Source organism: Bombus terrestris, chromosome 11 (assembly GCF_910591885.1).
Source record: "Bombus terrestris chromosome 11, iyBomTerr1.2, whole genome shotgun sequence".
NCBI lineage: Eukaryota > Metazoa > Arthropoda > Insecta > Hymenoptera > Apidae > Bombus > Bombus terrestris.
This window is the reverse complement of record NC_063279.1, coordinates 9,129,828-9,145,029: the sequence shown is the minus strand read 5'-3', so window position 1 is coordinate 9,145,029 and position 15,202 is coordinate 9,129,828. Positions and strand designations below refer to the sequence as shown.

The 15,202-nt window shown below is 30.5% G+C and overlaps 4 protein-coding genes and 1 long non-coding RNA gene across 9 annotated transcripts in view; 4 read left to right on the top strand and 1 right to left on the bottom strand.

The window, feature by feature from the left end:
* Nucleotides 1-6: 6 nt before the first annotated feature.
* On the top strand, nt 7-619 carry LOC100646120. The gene is made up of 2 exons (XM_020865434.2): nt 7-391; nt 462-619. The coding sequence occupies exons 1-2, from the start codon at nt 156-158 to the stop codon at nt 583-585; spliced, it is 360 nt and encodes a 119-aa protein (XP_020721093.1). The 5' UTR covers nt 7-155; the 3' UTR covers nt 586-619.
* Nucleotides 620-824: 205 nt separating this feature from the next.
* LOC100643496 lies at nt 825-12,291 on the bottom strand. 2 transcript variants are annotated; one of them, XM_048410023.1, is made up of 7 exons: nt 12,133-12,291; nt 11,713-12,011; nt 3,656-3,773; nt 3,010-3,366; nt 2,649-2,927; nt 2,261-2,559; nt 825-2,185 (listed from the first exon to the last, which is right to left on the bottom strand). In XM_048410023.1, the coding sequence occupies exons 2-7, from the start codon at nt 11,997-11,999 to the stop codon at nt 1,366-1,368; spliced, it is 2,160 nt and encodes a 719-aa protein (XP_048265980.1). In that variant the 5' UTR covers nt 12,000-12,011; nt 12,133-12,291; the 3' UTR covers nt 825-1,365. The 2 variants fall into 2 exon arrangements, with proteins under 2 accessions (XP_048265980.1, XP_003398984.1); XM_003398936.4 differs by lacking the exons at nt 11,713-12,011; nt 12,133-12,291 and adding an exon at nt 3,835-4,306.
* On the top strand, nt 4,745-7,241 carry LOC100643819 (26S proteasome regulatory subunit 8). Its single transcript, XM_003398939.4, has 6 exons — nt 4,745-4,951; nt 5,023-5,167; nt 5,257-5,667; nt 5,760-5,986; nt 6,523-6,798; nt 6,877-7,241. Exons 1-6 carry the CDS (start codon nt 4,934-4,936, stop codon nt 7,015-7,017), a joined length of 1,218 nt encoding a protein of 405 aa, XP_003398987.1. The 5' UTR covers nt 4,745-4,933; the 3' UTR covers nt 7,018-7,241.
* Nucleotides 8,113-11,562, top strand: LOC100643619 (pre-rRNA 2'-O-ribose RNA methyltransferase FTSJ3). The gene is made up of 6 exons (XM_012313755.3): nt 8,113-8,291; nt 8,468-8,931; nt 9,003-9,939; nt 10,011-10,460; nt 10,542-10,926; nt 11,004-11,562. The coding sequence occupies exons 1-6, from the start codon at nt 8,222-8,224 to the stop codon at nt 11,254-11,256; spliced, it is 2,559 nt and encodes an 852-aa protein (XP_012169145.2). The 5' UTR covers nt 8,113-8,221; the 3' UTR covers nt 11,257-11,562.
* A 596-nt stretch (nt 12,292-12,887) lies between the features above and the next one.
* LOC105666247 overlaps nt 12,888-15,202 on the top strand; it is a 125,101-nt gene continuing 122,786 nt past the window's right edge. For all 4 annotated transcript variants that reach the window (XR_007225694.1, XR_007225693.1, XR_007225691.1 and 1 more), the window contains exon 1: nt 12,888-14,931. This is a non-coding gene — a long non-coding RNA (uncharacterized LOC105666247). The remainder of the gene's footprint in view (nt 14,932-15,202) is intronic.

The window sequence follows — 15,202 nt, the reverse complement described above, 5'->3', positions numbered from 1 at the left end:
GATCATAAAAAGGAATATTGTAGTAATATGACAACAACTTATGATTTGTGTTATAATATTTTACCAAGAAGTTTTAAAGGACCAAAAATTAGATTTTATAATGCAAGGTATGTATCATTTTGTGTTAGTTATAAGTAAATTATCTCAGTGCTTTAATGTTATATTCATGTTCTATAAAATTTATGTTTTGTACTTGGAGACAGAGGAAATGGGTCCCTGAACAGGATCTGATGAAAAGTTTTGGTACATTAACTCAATTTGGCTTAAGAGAAGCATTAAAAGACGAATTGTACAAGAATTCACAAGAAGGAATAGCTAAATGTCAATGGTGGTCTACTTATAGGGAAGAAATTGGGGAGTTAAAGCTATTAAATATCGAACAAAATACTCAGTAAGTTATTATTTAATTTAAATTAAACCTATCAAATATATATCTTGATTTATATTTATTTTCATTGAAGATTTCACAGACGAAAAGCGAATTTTAATGTGCCAGATCTTAGACATTTCGAGCGTACATTATCAGATTCTGAACAGTGTTTACACCCATTGAAAGTTAAAAATTCAGTGTCACATGCAAATTGAGAATATGATAATATAAAATATATTTGTCCATTAATTAATTTGTTACAAATTTTAACAAAAATGTAATATCTCGGTTGAAGATATTACAATATTTATTTTATTAAGTTATTTTAACATCACATCTTAACACAATAAACATCATATATATTTTTACAAATACACAGAACACTTTAAATTTCATTACTTATATATATACATAACTTTTTGTGTGTTCAAAACAATTCTTTTTCGTATTCACAAATATAATAATAAAGTTAAAAAAAAATCAAATATTATCAATACAAAGTGAACGCAATTTCACATTATTTCATTAATTCTTAAATTTATTGAGTGACATATATATCTTACTAGTGAACACACACGGAGAACATTTTTTTATCACAAGGTTGACAGTTTAGAACGGCAATAATTAATTTTCCGTCAAACCAGTATTCTATTTTCCACTATTATGCGTTCAACTTAACATTATTGTTCAAATTTGATACTTTATAAACGGCGTATAAAAAAAATAATATTTATTTACAATTATTTATGTGAAATAAAAAAGTGAGTGATAACAATAGAAAACTTTATACTGGCAGTACATCGCTTATTTATAAATAGGTAGAATATTATTGATTACTATCCATTAAAATAGAAATATTTAAAATACTATTTTTTAAAATAGTAATCAACTGCTTGAAAAATAGTGATGAACTTATTTTGTAACTAAAATACGTATAAATGTATGTGGCAAATATAAATTTAGGAAGATCGTAAAAAATGTATGATATACCCTATCTAACGTAACAAAGTAGTACATAATACTATTATATTTAATACAAGTGAACCACATAAAAGAACTGGTAACCAAACGGGATTTGTTACAATAGTGGCGTGACTAGGAAACGGCTGCATTTCAGAGGGACTTTTAATATCATTCATATCCATGTTTTGTCTTTGTGAACATTGATCTATAAAAGTTGAATTATTTCTTTTGTTATTTTGAGATAATAATGTTTGTGGTGTAGAAAGATTGGTTGATGCAAGTTTCATTGTTTGGTTATTAATTGATTGATTTCTTGATTCCGACAATGGAAATTGAAGACTATATTGAGAAAAAGACCCAACAGGACTATTAGTTTGCCTTGGTGTATAACAGGATTGCGTCACATCTGACATAACTGAACATTGATCAAACTCATGTATGGATGGTTCTCTAGATGGGCCAAAATTAGAACCCACAGAACCAAAACCAGAACTTTGACTGGATGATCTGGACAAGGATGGTGCATCTATACCTTCCTGCCAATAACCACCAGCTATCCAGGATGTTTGCATAACTGATTTTAGTTTTGGTGGTGATAGAATATTTTTTTTACCAGCCTTTTTAAAAAGCTCGGAACTTTTTGTGCTATACACTTTCGTTTCAAAAATCTTAGGCATTTTAGTTGAATATTTTGGTTTATCTTCGCCCAATGATAATATGCTTAATGTCCTCAAACTGTCATTCAATGAGTAATTACTCTCTATCGTACTCTTCTTATATACAGGTGGAGAATTGAATACTGTATTATTATTGTTAATAGACATTGGTGAACACTGTGATGTCGCATTTGTGCTATAACATAAAAAATTATTTTATTTTTTGTTATATATAAAATTAGTAAAAAATTAAAACATTAAAATTGCTTACAATAAACTTTGGGAAATTGTAGATTTATAATTTATTGAATTTTCCACATAAGGAGACATATAATCTTTCATTGTATTTGGTGCTAACCAATTACTGGCAGTTTTGTTTATATTATTAGCAGTTTTAACATTGACATTAAGATTGTGCTTATTATTTGAAGTTGCTGTACACGAGTCAAATAATACTGTATTTTTTGGAGAAGATTCAATTTTTTTAAATGACATATTTTTATTTACTGTACTTTTATATGACTTAGGCATGACATTTATAAAGCCTATGATCGAGATAAATAATATCATCTAAAACAAAAATAATTAATGTCGATTAATTTAATGTACCAAAATTTAATTATTAATGCAGTATATTTCATTTTAATTTATTAGCTTACCATATGATACTGAGTTATATATTCCAGAACAAACCACGAATTCTGAAAATCTGTTGTAATTAATTTTATGTCTTTAAAGGGTAAAAGTATAATCATACAAATCCATAAAAACATAACTAATATATCAGAACTTTGTTTTTTTGTAGTAGGTATCCAACAGGCACAAAATTGAAAAAATAACCCTCCAATTGGGAAGAATATGAATTCCATGTTATACACTACCATAGATCCTAATATAGTTGAAATTATTCTACATATTAGTTCAGAATATTTTGAATTCTGCAAAGAATGAAACAATTACAATGAGAAATGCCATACAAACCTTATTATTTGTTGTAATATACTTTATTACAATACTTACATTAGCAATTATACAAAATGGTTTTTGTTTAAATAACAACATTTTATATTGTGCAAGCCATAATGCTTGCTTATATAATACGTTATTTACTGTACTTTTACATTTTGCACACAATGGGTATTGTTGTTCTAAGCTATCTTTAAACTTTTTCATTTCATATTCATAATTTCTTTCATTTTTTGGTACATAATCAGATAATTTTGATATTTTTAAACTTTCATTCATGTTACATTGTTTGCAGAGACCATTATTTGCATCTTGATTAGTTGTTGTACCCTGGTTGATTGTACAGTATCTTTTCATTTCATGTGAAGATGTCTTGTATTGTTCTGGTATAGTATATGCATAATCACCATTCTAGAATTTGACATGGAAGAAAATATAGGAATAATATTCCAAAACATATATGGAATTATAAAAGATATCACATAGGTAGGCTGTTTCTTATGTTAAGATATTCCAATAGCTTTAAAAATATTTAATAAATCAATTAATTCAACCTGGTGAAATAATCAAAATAGATTATATATAAAATTTCATTGATTTAAAATTTTTGGATATATCATATGTATGATCTTCAACATCATAAATTTATATATTTTGAATAATATGGTCCACTGAATATTAATTGAATAAATTGACTTACCTTAGAAAAGCCATTATATTGTTCACAATATGGACACATCCACCAATCTAGTTGCTGTCGCCAAATCTTTGTATCCTTGTTGCAAAACCAGCAGTTTACTTTTATGGGCCATCTTAATCTAACATATAAAAAAATATGATATAATCATGACTGTAATTAGAGGGAAACAGAATACTTACTTAAGTTTTTGGAAGACGGTGATAATTGTGACAACTATTAATAAAGTGATGGTAAATATTGACATAAAATTGAATAATAAGTCAAATTCCATGTTTTATGTGAAGAACATATAAAAACTGAGAGCAAAGTTCATCTCCCGCCGACCGGTTAGAGTATCTTCACCTTAACCTATGCAGTCACGTGGCGTACTAAATTTTCACGTTCTACCTTATACGTTGTATATTTTGTCCTTGTCATAAAAAACACTTTCCGTCATGCGCGCTAAATTTTTTATAAAATTATAAATTAAGTAAGTTGTAGCATAGTAGTATATACATTTTCCGCGTCGCCGCCTATTTTACTCCATAAATTTTTAAGCGTGTATCAAAGTATCAACTATACACCATTACCATTCAGTCTTACCAATGTGGAAAAACATAAAATAACTATAATTTTGAAAAAATAAATTACAAGGCATTAAATAATAAATTTAAAGCAATATTTAATTATTTCTCGATTACTTCAGTAATATTACTCTAGAAAATTATTTGTAAGTTTGATAAATAAATAAGAAACTAAATTAACATTACAATAAAATATAAAAAATAGTTATTTTACATTAACTAAAACTAAAAAGAAGGAAAATGTATATATCAAAATAATAATAATAATTATAAAATTTTATGAAATTATAATCGTAAAGGATAATTTACAATGAGCGAATGTAATCGATTTATTTTGCTAAATGTTTAATAATTTGTTTTAATAAATGATATATAAGGAATTTAATTTATTAATTTAATTTAAAAATCTGTTTAAACAGTATAATTTTGTTTACTAAAGATGGTTTATAAACAATGTACAGGAAATGTATCAATCGATATGAAGCTGATTCTCGATAATGTTACAGCTACAGCAAGTAATCGATTCGTAAGTTGATATTGAGTATCCGTACGCGGTACTACGTGATCCGTACAGTGGGTATCGATGACAAGCAATTCTTGTAATATTACAAAGAAGTGTCAAGTTCTAAACTTTCTTTCTTGCTTATTTTTATAAGTAAATGGCCATATAAGAACAATTATAATTAGTAATTGATTATAAATAGTGAGTGCAACAATGACGCTCACAAATAAGGTAATTGATCGAATCTAAGCAACATGCATAATTTAGAACTATTATAGCTAGTTTTTATCCTTATATTTTAGATGGAAATAGATGAGAAACTTATTAAGGGGGAAGGTTTTAAACCGTATTACATTACTAAAATTGAAGAACTTCAATTAATCGTAGCTGAAAAAAGTCAAAATTTAAGGAGGTTACAAGCACAACGTAACGAGCTCAATGCCAAAGGTATATTATTCGATTATATTTTCATCTTTTTAACTAACTTTTATTTGTGTTTGATGCATTTTGCGATAAAAATTGGTGTTTTTTTGTAGTACGTATGTTACGCGAAGAATTGCAGCTTCTCCAAGAACAAGGATCATATGTTGGAGAAGTTGTTAAACCAATGGACAAGAAGAAAGTTTTGGTTAAAGTACATCCTGAAGGGAAGTTTGTAGTAGATATAGATAAGAATATTGATATTAATGATGTAACTCCAAATTCAAGAGTTGCGTTACGCAATGAAAGTTATACATTGCATAAAATTTTACCAAACAAAGTTGACCCACTTGTTTCTCTTATGATGGTGGAAAAAGTACCAGACTCTACATATGAGATGGTAGGAGGATTAGATAAACAAATTAAAGAAATCAAAGAAGTTATTGAATTGCCTGTTAAACATCCTGAATTATTTGATGCTCTTGGAATTGCTCAACCTAAAGGTGTACTCTTGTATGGACCACCAGGTAAATAATAAAGACGCTAATTTTTAAAATCTATCTTTTTCCTTTTAATTAAACTTAATTATATTGTTGATAAATTTGCAATTTATTTTTAGGTACAGGCAAAACATTATTAGCGAGAGCAGTTGCCCATCATACTGAATGTACTTTTATTCGTGTATCGGGTTCTGAATTGGTACAAAAGTTTATTGGTGAAGGTTCACGAATGGTTCGTGAATTGTTTGTAATGGCAAGAGAACATGCACCATCTATAATATTCATGGATGAAATAGATTCAATTGGAAGTTCTCGTATTGAATCTGGTTCTGGAGGAGATAGTGAAGTAAGTTTTACACATTTGTTTTATCGACCAGTCGTGGTGACGATGTTGTCACTAAGGAAAACTTTGTGTGGGTGTGTTTTTTGTACGAAGAAAGCGGATTCGCGATGCCCATTGGTTATAACCAATGTTAATGAATGAGAATAGGTGGAGGAAGCCTCCTACCAACGTGGTTGGTGGTTGACATTGTTCATGACGAAAACCCGTTTTTACTGTAAGGTAAATACCCGCTTTCTCCGTAATTTGTAAGAGCACACAATAAACCTAAGGATTGTTCTAAGGACCATCCATAAACCGAAAACACTTACAGGATTAGAGATTTCTTCAAGTTAATAGGATTACGATTAAAACGAATAAGTTAAAAAGCTTAAGTTTATGGTGAGTCCTTAGATTTATTGAGAGTCTGAATAACGGTACGTGGGCCTTTGGCAGCCAGACAACAAAGGATGGCGTACGGATAATCTCACGCGATGTAACAGCATTAGATCTGAAAATTTTAGCTTAATAATGAATGTTTTTTATCAACTTTTGATACTTAGGTTCAACGAACCATGCTTGAATTACTCAATCAATTAGATGGTTTTGAAGCAACAAAAAATATAAAAGTCATTATGGCTACAAACAGAATTGATATATTGGATCCAGCGTTATTAAGACCAGGACGTATAGATCGTAAAATTGAATTTCCACCTCCAAATGAAGAAGCACGACTTGATATTTTAAAAATTCATTCGAGAAAAATGAATTTAACACGTGGTATAAATTTAAGGAAAATTGCCGAACTCATGCCTGGTGCATCAGGTGCAGAAGTGAAGGTAATTAATATAACGTTTTGCGGTATGTTAAAATATATTTTTATTGTTAAAATTATCTATTTATTTATTTGTTTTCAGGGTGTATGCACAGAAGCCGGTATGTATGCTCTCAGAGAACGTCGTGTTCATGTTACTCAAGAAGATTTTGAAATGGCTGTAGCAAAAGTTATGCAGAAAGATTCAGAAAAAAATATGTCCATCAAGAAATTATGGAAGTAATTAGTTTTATCCTGCAATTCATTCTTTCTATACCATTTCGCACTTTTTGTAAAACCATCTGTAAATTCTATATAACTTTGATTAAAATGTATACAAAACAAAGATTATAGTTGTAAGAAAAAATACATTAAAAAGAGTTATTAATATGGAAGAAAATTCAGTATATCATAGTGCATCATTGTAATTAAATGAAATTACTAAATATATTATATTAATATTATATAGATTAGTGGTGTTTGTATTAATATACAGATAATTCTCTTTCTTAATTTTAAACAACTTGGTGTTTTTCTTGAAAATATACTATTTTCTATAGTCTATCCAACGAGGTGGGGAAATAAACATAAACGTATTACAATCTTCGTTTACGTTTATTGTGTGACAACGACCATACCCAAATCTACGCCATTTCCGCCCTCATCTCGTTGAACTCTGGACAAGAGATTGACATGGAAACAACACATTATAGACAAATCGAAGCAACTCAAGGCTAAACTTAAAAAATTCTACTAGCTCATTGGCCGACGTTCCAATTTAAGCATGCAGAACAAAATTACGCTCTATAAGACCATAATAAAACCTGTCTGGACCTACGGAATCCAACTATGGGGGACAGCAAGTAATTCCAACATTGAAATACTTCAACCCTTCCAATCGAAAACTCTAAGATCCCTAATAGATGCACCCTGGTGTGTTACCAACAAAGCAATATGTCGCAACCTCAAGATACCCACAGACAAAGAAGAAATAACAAAATGTAGTAATAGATATATTATGAGAGTTAACAAACATCGAAACCCCCTAATTACTAAATTACTTAATACGTCGGACCAGATTTGCAGGCTCAGAAAACACTATCCGTTAGACCTAAGCACTAGATTCAGCTAGAAATAAACTTATTATAAATAATTAGACACTTATTATAAATAAATGTCACTGCGTCACTCCAGAGAGACTTACTCAAAATTCTCAATGCGAGAATTGATTGTAAAGTATTTGTAAATAAAAAAAAAATCTCGTTGAACAGACTAGAGACTTATTTTTTTTTGTGTATCTCTTAAATTTTTCGCATGTGGTGGCATGTAGCACTGTAGAACGACGTGTTGCGTTACATGTCCATTTCAATCCGTTCGTACGTAAATAAGTTACGAGCTTTGAATTAAAATAATTTTCCTATAAAAAGTATAGTTTATTGCAATTCAAAATGGGTGGTAAAAAAAGAAAAATTGGAAAGCAGAGGAAAGATAAATTTTACCAATTAGCAAAAGAAACTGGTAAGAATTTAAAAATATTGTTTTATAAATGAAATAAAGGTTTAAAAAATTAAGCTGTTTCTTTATTCAATAAATGATTTAACGTGAAATATTTAATGTTGAATGATTTACTTTTAAAGTTTTATTTCATTATATATTATTTATAAGTAGCTCTTTTAATAGGTTATGTTTTATAGGTTATAGGTCACGTGCTGCTTTTAAATTAATTCAAATAAATCGAAAATTTGAGTTTTTACAAAAATCCCGAGTATGCATAGATTTGTGTGCAGCTCCTGGAGGGTGGATGCAAATCGCTCGACAAAATATGCCAGTGTCTTCTGTAGTAATAGGTGTAGACTTGTTTCCCATAAAGCCCATTCCAGGATGTATTAGTTTAGTTGAAGATATAACAACAGACAAATGCCGTGTATCAATATCACGTGAATTGAAAACTTGGAAAGCTGATGTTGTACTTCATGATGGAGCACCGAATGTTGGTAAAAACTGGCTCCATGATGCATATCAACAAATCGTCTTAACTCTAGCTGCTCTTAAAATGGCAACACATTTCTTACGACCCGGTGGTTGGTTTATAACTAAAGTTTTTCGTTCAAAAGATTATAATGCACTAGTTTGGGTGTTAAAGCAATTATTTAGGAAGGTATATATAACATTTTTATCATAGAAATATAATTTTCAATATATTAACATTGAATTTCTGTTTTATTTAAGGTACACGCAACTAAACCACAAGCATCACGTGCAGAATCTGCTGAAATTTTCGTTGTTTGTCAGTATTATATTGCACCAGATAAGTTAGATCCTAAATTTTTAGATCCAAAATATGTTTTCTCAGAATTAGAAATTGAGCCCACAAATAAATTAAATGTATGTAATCCTGCGAAAAAGAAAGATAAAGTGGAGGGTTACCCAGAAAATGATTATACTTTATATCATAAGCTATCTGTTAAAGATTTTATAGCACATGAAAATGCTGTGGAAGCATTGCAGAATGCTTCTGAAATTGTTTTTGATGATGAAACAATAGCAAATCACGAGAAAACGACCAAGGAAATTAAAGAATGTTGTAAGGATATTAAAGTATTAGGAAAAAAGGATTTACGAAATTTAATTAATTGGTGGAAGGTAGTAAAGGAATCATTAAAAGAGGAAGAACCAGATGAAAATGTACAAAATTTGCCTGATGAGGTAACGGAAGCACCACCTATGAGTCAAGAAGAACTGGAAGATTTGGAAGACGAACAAATTAGAAAACAAATAGAAGAGCTTAGAGAAGAAGAAGCTAGAGAGCTTAAACGGAAAAAGAAGAAAGCTAACAAAGAAAGGCAAAAATTAAATGAACGATTGAAACTAAAAATGATTCATAAAGGAAATGAAGGTCCTGTATTAGAAGGAGATGATATGTTTAGTTTAAAAGACATTAAGACACATCGACAGTTAGAAAATATAATGGATCAGGATCCTGATCTAGTAGCAGAAAGTGATGTAGATTCAGATGTAGAACAAAGAAAACCAAAAAAGGTTAGGTATAATAAGGATGAGGGACATTTAGATAGCTCAGATTTATACTATAAAATAGAAGATACTGAACCAGAGAATTCAAGTGATGCTTCAGATGATGATTCAGACAGCAATAAGTCAGGCTTAGGTATTTATTGTTTATATAATTTCTTTTTATATTTATAAATATCGTAATATTTTTACACAAATGAATTTTAGGTTTAAATGAATCTGACGACGACGATACAAAGAAAGTTTCAAAAAAGAGAAAAAATATTGATGAAGATCCAGAGAATCCTTTATTAACTGATTTAGATCATAGGGACAAGAGAACTAAAAGAATTCACAAAGCAGAATTATGGTTTGAGAAGGATATATTTAAAAACTTAGAAGTTGAAAAGGATGAAGATTTTGAATTGGATAAAATGGTCGAGGAATATAAAAAGAAAGGGGGTCGTATAATAGGACAAGACGATTCCATAGATAGCGATAAAGAAAATAAAGTAAAAAAATCTAAGAATATACAAAAAAATAAACAAGGAGATAACGAGGACGATAATGACTATAATAGTGATGATACAGACTCTGATTATGATGTTGACAAAATGGTTTCAACTACAAAATCTAAAAAAGATAAAATTAGCGGCAAAGATAATCCTCAGGCGACTAGTAAGTATATTACATGAACATAGAAGAATAGTTTTATGTAGTAAATATAGAACATGATGTAATTATATGTATAATATATAGGTGCAAAATCAAAGAAAAGGAAACGTTTATCAGAAGAAGATTTAGCATTAGGATCACTATTAGTTCAAAGTAAAAAAACTCGAAGGGATTTAGTAGATTCAGCTTGGAATAGATATGCATTTAATGATGAAAAATTACCAGATTGGTTTGTACAAGATGAAGAAAAACACATGAAGAATGTGATGCCGGTACCTAAGGAACTTGTTGATGAGTATAAAAAACGTGTTGAGGACTTAAATGTTAGACCAATCAAAAAAGTAATAGAAGCAAAGTCAAGAAAGAAGCGGAGAGCGTTACGTAAATTAGAAAAAGCAAAGAAAAAAGTGGAAACAATAATGGATAACACTGATATTAGTGATAGAGAGAAAGCGAAACAAGTTCAAGCGTAAGTGCAAGTTTTTGATGATAATACCAATTCAATTTGTATTTCTGTATTATATATGGTTATGATTCTTCTTGTAGATTATACAAGAAAGCCCATAAAGAGCCGAAGAAGAATGTTACTTACGTAGTGATGAAAAAACATATGGCACAAAAGAAAGCGGCAAGACCACCTGGTGTTAAAGGACGTTATAAATTGGTTGATCCGAGAATGAAGAAAGATTTACGTGCAGCAAAAGCAAAAGAAAAAACTAAGGGACGTGGAAAGAAGAATAGTGGTGGTAAACCATTTCGAGGGAAGTTTAATGCTCAGAAGAAAAAAAAGACAAAATAATTTATTTTATGTAGAATACAAAATGATTGTATAAATTTGTAATCTCTAATTTTCTTGTAATTCTAAATTTTTAACAACAGTATGACAAAACACCGAAAAACAGATATTACTTTGCAATATTTTTGTAACAGTGTAAATAGTGCATTTTATACATAAATACATATTGTGTATATAGTTTACACAACCATTTTTGTACATATATTGTATATTTACATTTATTGACACACCTGCAAAGTTAGGTAAATAATTAAGGTTCGTAAATTGCGAAAAAATTTTATAAATAAATTTATCAATATTTAGGAAATATATTAAGAATTCTTTAAAAAAGAATAAAAGAAAAAGAAGATAATATAAATGCAGACGTTTATTCTGAGATGAAAGAAAAATGATGCCAAATATGATTCGTAAAGTGATGTAGCGTGAGGCTAAATGATATAGATAAATTCCACTACTCACCTGTCCAGCTGCGTAAAGCCTCCCACTATGATCAACATGGTATTACATTTCCCCTTCTCTATACTTCCACTGCTAACGGCACCCTTCCTGGGTGTATTCCGTGCATCGAACATTCTGATGCAATCGTGGCTGCGTAGCGTCGGGACGCTGCGGTCGATGTCAAGGACAAGGCCGATGGCATTTAGAAAGATCGTTTTACGTCGACGTTGTTGCAATGAAAGTGGCGTTGATGAGGCTTTTTTTGGCTCGCCGCCAAAAATCGCATCATCGTCTTCCGGCTTCATCATTGGTGTTAGTTTCTAGAAATATACATACATGTACACACATGCAGTATGATTTGCTACTACAATTTTCTCTATTTTCTGTGTTGTTGATATTGTTAGAAAGTGTTTTTATTATTTAAGAATTTGTCTTAATTACCAGAAAATTGAGGAAATATTAACGATGATGTAACTACGCAGAGGCGACCCCTTGCAGCGGTCGATGTCAAGGCTGAGCTTAGTAACACATAAATTTCATAATACGATGAAATGTATCTTTGGTACATAGTGAATATATTGGAAGTAAATAGATTGTAATTACATGTTTGTAGATTTCTGTAAAAGGTTTTCCATATATGATCTTATTACACCTGTTGAAAGATATAATCTTTAAAGCATTTCAAAATATTATTGGTATCAAAATCCGATTTCCATTTCTATGAATATTTTAAGAGATAGAAAAAACATTAAATATTATGTACTTATAAAGGTTAATCATTTATATTAAAACGTTTATCATGAAAACGTATTTTCCTTTTCGAAGAAATTGTGACGTTGGGATTTTATTAAAACACGTTTATGATCTACGATATTAGAGCAGAGGTACGTTTAATATGAATTACAATTGTGATAACTGCTTTTGCATTTGTTAATTTCTGCTCATATTCGTTACTTCCTCGAAGACAATTTTAGAAAATCGTAATCAGTTTAATTTTAAAGGACGCACCGATATATCTCGGGCGTGGTGATATCCACTTGTTCTAACTTGCCTAGCGCGAGCCAAGTTTGTATTCGGCGCCAAACACTTGTAGGCATTGTAACGATGCTCGTAAATCTTAAAGATGTACTGGCGCCAACGTTGATGACTTTTAGAAGAGCTGTTTCTAACTTTCGATTTTTAAGTGATCAGTAAGTATGTCTTTATCATGGAATATATGTATATGTTTCACTTCGTATATTATCAAATGTATATTATCAAAAGTCTTATTTCAATTGCTAAATTGTTATAACTCTTCGTTGCATCTTCATGTTAATAGAGGTTAAGTAAAAATTCATTTATGTATAAGAAGAATTGTTCACGTACATATATTATAAAACAATATTCCAATTACGGTTAGGCTATCGACTTTTTTAATTGAATCATCTAATAACATTGAATGTATAAGTTGAACTTAGTAAATTTCGAAATCTTGAACTAAACCTATGGCTTTTAATTCGAGTTAAAATTATGACTAGAAATTGTACCAGAAATATCTATAATTAAAAAATAGGCTATAGCGTAACGAATGAGAAACATATTTGCTGAAACGTATTTTTCAACAACACTATCGGCGAATAATGTTTCATCGCTTATCATGATAATTATGACAAGGAACGTGTTCGATTTTTAGAAATATCAAGTGTTGATAAAATATTGTTTTTGGTATTGGTATTTACTTTTTTTTCAGTAGTATAAACAATAACCAATTGACGTATGTTACTCGGTCAGGTCAAGTTTCTTGGCTTAGGCTCTTTTATGAAAGATTGTCGGTGTGTCTGTGTATCTTTACGCGGTTGGCGCTTACGTCAAGGGCGACCTCGACTTTCCACCGTCTCTAATCTGTATGAGGATCGTTTGCGAGACAAGCATTTCATTTTCACTGTGTAACACTAAATATAAACCTTAAGACTTTGTAATCTCTTTATGAACACATCGAACACTTCATTTTCTCTCTCATCGACTATATTGTCAATTCACACAAGAAGTGAATTCACTAAATGTATCAGATAGGAATCTCATTCAGTTTATTGCTCTATTCTTATTTATTTTGGCACTTAATGGGATAAGCTTGATTAATGATTAAGTTTTATTTGTTTACCTGTTCTAATTTTGAAAATAAAGTAAATATTCTGCAGATTATGCTTACATTAAAGCTGATAGATCGTTATGATTATTTTTGTTAATATAAAAGTTTTTACTTTTTACTACCATATACATCGTCTCGATCTTTAAAACCTAAAATTGCCTAATATTTTAATGCAAAGATTATCTAGCTAAGTATAAAGAAATATTAAAAATCAAACTACAGATGCTTTAGCTATTTATAGTATAAATCTGTTACAATAAAATACAATCAGATGGCTTGATTGTGGTTTCAAATGTCAGGAATCTAAAACTTCCCATATTGCAGTAATATCGTCCACATATTCGTCCTTTTAAAAAGATAAATGATATATTGGAATTCCTGTTTCAATTTTTCTTGTTATTTCCACATGTAATCCTGGATCACAAAACCAAAACTCGAATGAGTAAAATGCTGAAAATGGAAATGGGGTGATTGATAGTAAAAGTAAAAATTGCGAGCATATGTATATGAACCGGAACGAATTGGACAGACGCGCATAGTGAGACAGAGATATAGGGGAAAAAAGAGAAAAGTTACGATGGTAAGGGTAGATGCAGTGAGACAAGAGCTGACGCGCGGTACATAATTGAGAATCGTTAACGCGTCCTCGAGGGAGATCGAGCGGCTGGATTTTGCTAGGTCCTCTCTTACTCTCCGCCGCCGTTACCATCAGCTTGCCTGCCTCTTCTCGTCCCGGCTTCCTAGCCACGGTGTTGGTGACCTTCAACCGATCAAGAGTGGATGGACCTCGTTGGCCAGCGGGCCGAGGTATAAGGTCAAGGTTGCTGTCGTCGGTGTGCACGGGATATGCGACCTCCGGGATATGCATCGAGCGAGATGCGCGCGCAATTAGCGCATGCGCGCCGCCAGCCGGCTTGTCGTGCGTCGCAGCGTGTCGCGCAAGTCATTGCCAAGGTCTTTGCTGGTCACGGGCAAACCGTTATAAGTAGCGATGGACACGAACCGAAATGCAATTCTTAGACTATATAATTAATATATATATATTATTAAATACTTTTAGAATATTGGTTTGAATTCGATGATTGGACAAATTATGAATCTGTATTGTACATGTATGTATATTTCATGATTTTGGGATTTTTTACGAATGACGCTATTGAGTTGTTATATAGGTTATGAATGAATTTGTTAATTAAGATATTCAGATATCGATTGATTATCACTAATGCATCTATGTATAGTATGATAGCGTAATAAAATGTATATATTTCTAACGATAAATCGAATTCATAATAAAACAAATATATAAAAAGTTAATATTAAGTTTGCGCACGCTGAGTAAAGTTATTTTGAAATTTGTATTGTATTTGCACTAATTAACTT

What these genes read in the sequence shown, in the direction of transcription:
- LOC100646120 (XM_020865434.2), top strand. Translation starts at nt 156, where the DNA reads ATGTTATATTCATGTTCTATAAAATTTATGTTTTGTACTTGGAGACAG. An exon ending in AATATCGAACAAAATACTCA is followed by an intron (nt 392 to 461) that starts GTAAGTTATTAT and finishes TTTTCATTGAAG; the next exon opens with ATTTCACAGACGAAAAGCGA.
- LOC100643619 (XM_012313755.3), top strand. Translation starts at nt 8,222, where the DNA reads ATGGGTGGTAAAAAAAGAAAAATTGGAAAGCAGAGGAAAGATAAATTT. An exon ending in CCAATTAGCAAAAGAAACTG is followed by an intron (nt 8,292 to 8,467) that starts GTAAGAATTTAA and finishes TATGTTTTATAG; the next exon opens with GTTATAGGTCACGTGCTGCT. An exon ending in TAAAGCAATTATTTAGGAAG is followed by an intron (nt 8,932 to 9,002) that starts GTATATATAACA and finishes GTTTTATTTAAG; the next exon opens with GTACACGCAACTAAACCACA.
- LOC100643496 (XM_048410023.1), bottom strand. Translation starts at nt 11,999, where the DNA reads ATGATGAAGCCGGAAGACGATGATGCGATTTTTGGCGGCGAGCCAAAA. An exon ending in AATATAATGGCTTTTCTAAG is followed by an intron (nt 3,367 to 3,655) that starts GTAAGTCAATTT and finishes GTCAAATTCTAG; the next exon opens with AATGGTGATTATGCATATAC. An exon ending in CATTTTGTATAATTGCTAAT is followed by an intron (nt 2,928 to 3,009) that starts GTAAGTATTGTA and finishes CATTCTTTGCAG; the next exon opens with AATTCAAAATATTCTGAACT.
- LOC100643819 (XM_003398939.4), top strand. An exon ending in ACTCTTGTATGGACCACCAG is followed by an intron (nt 5,668 to 5,759) that starts GTAAATAATAAA and finishes ATTTATTTTTAG; the next exon opens with GTACAGGCAAAACATTATTA. An exon ending in CATCAGGTGCAGAAGTGAAG is followed by an intron (nt 6,799 to 6,876) that starts GTAATTAATATA and finishes ATTTGTTTTCAG; the next exon opens with GGTGTATGCACAGAAGCCGG.